At 38.9% G+C, this 3,721-nt stretch overlaps 1 protein-coding gene across 1 annotated transcript in view; it reads left to right on the top strand.

Moving 5' to 3' along the window:
• Positions 1-261: 261 nt before the first annotated feature.
• LOC106876184 (NADH dehydrogenase [ubiquinone] 1 beta subcomplex subunit 7) overlaps positions 262-3,721 on the top strand; it is a 3,796-nt gene continuing 336 nt past the window's right edge. Inside the window, exons 1-2 of the mRNA XM_014924666.2 lie at positions 262-440; positions 2,352-2,520. Of these exons, the coding sequence (XP_014780152.1) occupies positions 320-440; positions 2,352-2,520 (290 nt within the window). The 5' untranslated portion in view covers positions 262-319. The remainder of the gene's footprint in view (positions 441-2,351; positions 2,521-3,721) is intronic.

A 3,721-nucleotide genomic window follows, 5' to 3' on the forward strand; every position in this document is an offset into this window, starting at 1 on the left:
CCTTGTCACACTGTGTCACGCTGAATATTCCCGAGAACTACGTTAAGGGTACAGTTGTCTGTGGAGTGCTCAGCCACTTGCACGTTAATTTCAGGAGCTGGCTGTTCCGTTGATAGGATCAACTGGAACCCTCGACGTCGTAAGCGACGGAGTGCCAACAACAACGTTCTTAATGACCTGATATTAAGGGCAATAACTTTTCGGTGGAAGGGACATAATACCAAATAATCATTTCATGTTAGTTAATTGTCTCCCTTGATTTGTGAAACTCTCCCGTTTCTTGCATTCGTGTTGCAATTGTGACCTCGGCTCTGTCAGGATGGGAAATGCAGCTGGTCATGTTATCTTTGAATTTATGCATCCAGAACTCGCCCCAGACCATAACAACCCTCCAACTTTCGATCCAAACTTAGGATTTCCCAATGGACGCAAAGAGCGAGGTATGTACCCGTTATTTTTTCTGCTTAAAACCACTGCTTCCAATGACCTTCTCCACTTAATTCGTCACTGAGATCATTCCTTCGTCTGTTTACCTTTGCGAATTAATTGTATACACGAGTTTTATATCTATAAATGTGGCCGAACGAAGGAGTGGACGAAGGATATTTTTAATAAGACCATCTGTCTATTTTTCACGAATGATTCTCTTTGATAATTATGGCCATTGTTGTTATTGTTCAGTTATCCCCAAGTCAACCGCCCTGACGGAACAAGCATCTGTTCAAAAGCATTGAAATCGTCATTACCACGTTCTTTCCATCTCGATCATTTCGCATCTACGACTGCACTGTCCAACGTGCCTTTCTTCCCATCTTTTTATTTTCTCTCAAAACAATAGAATGCATTTTGAGGGATCATTGACTGATATTTCTAGCAGATCCAATGCCTACGTAGAGGCTCTAACTTGAGCGCGTGCGTGTGTTTATTTTCCTTTCTTTTTAATGTCCAAACGTTAACTTATGCATTTATTAAATATTTTTCTAGCGCGAAAACATATGGGTGGGATATGGGTTTAATCCAACGTTTGAACCCCCAAACATAGCTACTTGATTGTTCCTAAGTATACTACTGGTAAATATTTCATTGCCCATGAAAACAATAAAAAGAAGAAAGAGCAGAAAAATGTGAAAGGCAGAATAATTCCAGTGGGTTTTGGAATCAGAACGGAGACACGGTTCGATTCTCATCCGTTTTTGGCTTTGTGCGTTTGGATCATGGTTAATCTCTCTCTCTCTCTGTATATATATAAAACAAATAATAAATGAGTATATGCATATATACGTACAAGTATGTGCATACCTACATCTACCTGTATATACAGGTGCATATCTGGGTATAGGACGTTGCAAACAAAACGTAGAAAAAAATAATAATAACCAGAGTACAGAAAACACACAGGCCACATAGAGAACATTTTCCTTCATCAGCTACCCCCATTCTAACACAGGCGTTTCGAAGAGTTAGGGCATATATATGTATATGTATATATATATATATATATATATACATAGGAAAATATGGCAATCGGAAATCTCCTCTAGCAAGAAAGCAATATTCCACAATGCATTTTTAGTACCAGTGTTGATCCCAACATTTGGGATACTTGATTGGTCTGTAGAGGAAATCCACTCCATAGATATCAAAACCTGCAAAATCCTGGCAACAACTGGGAACTTCCACAGAAACAGTGATGTTGACAGGCTCTACCTAAGAAGAAATGAAAGTGGTAGAGGCCTTCTGGCCTTCTGTCAAAATTGGAAACCCTTATTATCATCATCATCATCATCATCATCATCATCATCATTATTATTAAGGTGATGATCTGGCAGAACTGTTAGCACATCAGGCGTGTCACCTGTCGCTATGTTCTGAATTTAAATTCTGCCGAGGTTGACTTTGTCTTTCATCCTCCCCCCATACTTCAAGCTTTGTGCCTGTAGTAGAAAGGATTATTATTATTATTATTATTATTATTATTATTATTATTATTGTAGCGGTGAGCTGGCAGAATTATTAGCATGCCAGGTAGAATACTTAGCAGCATCTCATCCGTCTTTATGTTGTAAGTTCAAATCCTGCCAAGGTCCACTTTGCCTTTCATTCTTTCAGGGTCAATAAAATAAATACCAGTTAAGCCCTGGGGGTTGATATAATCAACTTAACCCTCCCCAGAATTGCTGGCCCTGTGCCAAAATTTGAAATTCATATTTACATGCTGTTACTTATATGCTTTGTCATGACATTATATTTTGGATGTTTTTGTTTATTCTGTGTTTTTTTTCCCTTCTAGTAGTCATGACATTATATTTTGGATGTTTTTGTTTATTCTGTGTTTTTTTTTTCCCTTCTAGTAATGATTGCAACACAAGAGGAGTTAAACGAGCTGAGCATCCCGCTAGAGAAACGGGATTATTGTGCTCATCTATATGTAAAATGGCTGAAGTGTCGTCAACAGAATTACCCAATGTGCCAGAGATGTCATCATGAAAAACATGACTACGAACAGTGTGAATACGATGAGTAAGTATTGAGTATTTTCTTATTTAAGAAAGAGAGATCTTTCTGTTTAGGTCTTTCCACAAGACTGTTTCTACACATTTTTCCCATTCATCTCAAACTTCCATAATGGTCCTCAGCTCCTGTACCCCTTCCATACCAGAATCCTCCAAGTTGTCGATATAGATCGTCTTCCTCCTATCTCTCCTGGTTCTTCCTTCCATCGGTTGCCAGAGCACTAGTTTAGCAATTTCATTGGTGTGTCTGATCCAGCTAGCCTCATCCTTCTATGCTGTATCTTCAATGTTACTTGTGATAGTCCCTGGTATGAGTCGGCGTTTGTTGTATGACTCTTCCAGGAGACATTGAGTGCTATTCTAAGCATCTTCACATAACAACCGTCCAACAGCTTCTTCAATGCTTTAGTGAGCGTCTATGTTTCAACCCTGTATAGAAGAACCGACTCCACTGTTGCCGGAAACAACCTCACTTTCAATTTCCTGGCTAACTTTGAACTCCATACCTTTCTCAATTTATGGCATGTGCTCCAGGCAAGAGCTTTCCTTGCGACAACATATTGTTCAGTACTTTGTGTCCACACACCAAGGTATTTGAAATTTTCAACTACCTTCAGCGACTTACCATCTCTTATTTTTACTGACACAGGCATTTCGTGGTTGAAAGAGAGATGAGAAAGGAATAAATGATTATCTTCTCAACTTCATTAGCTTACAGTTGTTTCTGCTATGAGATGCAGTGGATTCAGAGTCAAGTGCCTCAATAACACCTTATAGCATCATTGGAAACTTGAATGTGAAGTGCAGTTTATTTAGGAAAAAAATTACATTTGTGCCTATATAGGGAATGGCATCAACAATGAGAAAAGCCTATACAGGCACAGGAGTGGCTGTGTGGTAAATAGCTTGCTTATCAACCACATGATTCCAGGTTCAGTCCCACTGCATGGCACCTTGGGCAAATGTCTTCTACTAATAGCCTCGGACTGACCAACGCCCTGTGAGTGGATTTGGTAGACAGAAACTGAAAGAAACCTGTCGTATATATATATATATATATATATATATATATATATACATATATGTATATATGTACACATACATATGTAAATATTTGTGTGTGTCTGTGTTTGTCCCCCTACCATCGCTTGACAACTGATGCTGGAACTAGGAATGTGAATGGGTGGGGGTTTCCAAGAATTTTTTCC

Source organism: Octopus bimaculoides, chromosome 13, assembly GCF_001194135.2.
Source record: "Octopus bimaculoides isolate UCB-OBI-ISO-001 chromosome 13, ASM119413v2, whole genome shotgun sequence".
Classification (NCBI taxonomy): domain Eukaryota; kingdom Metazoa; phylum Mollusca; class Cephalopoda; order Octopoda; family Octopodidae; genus Octopus; species Octopus bimaculoides.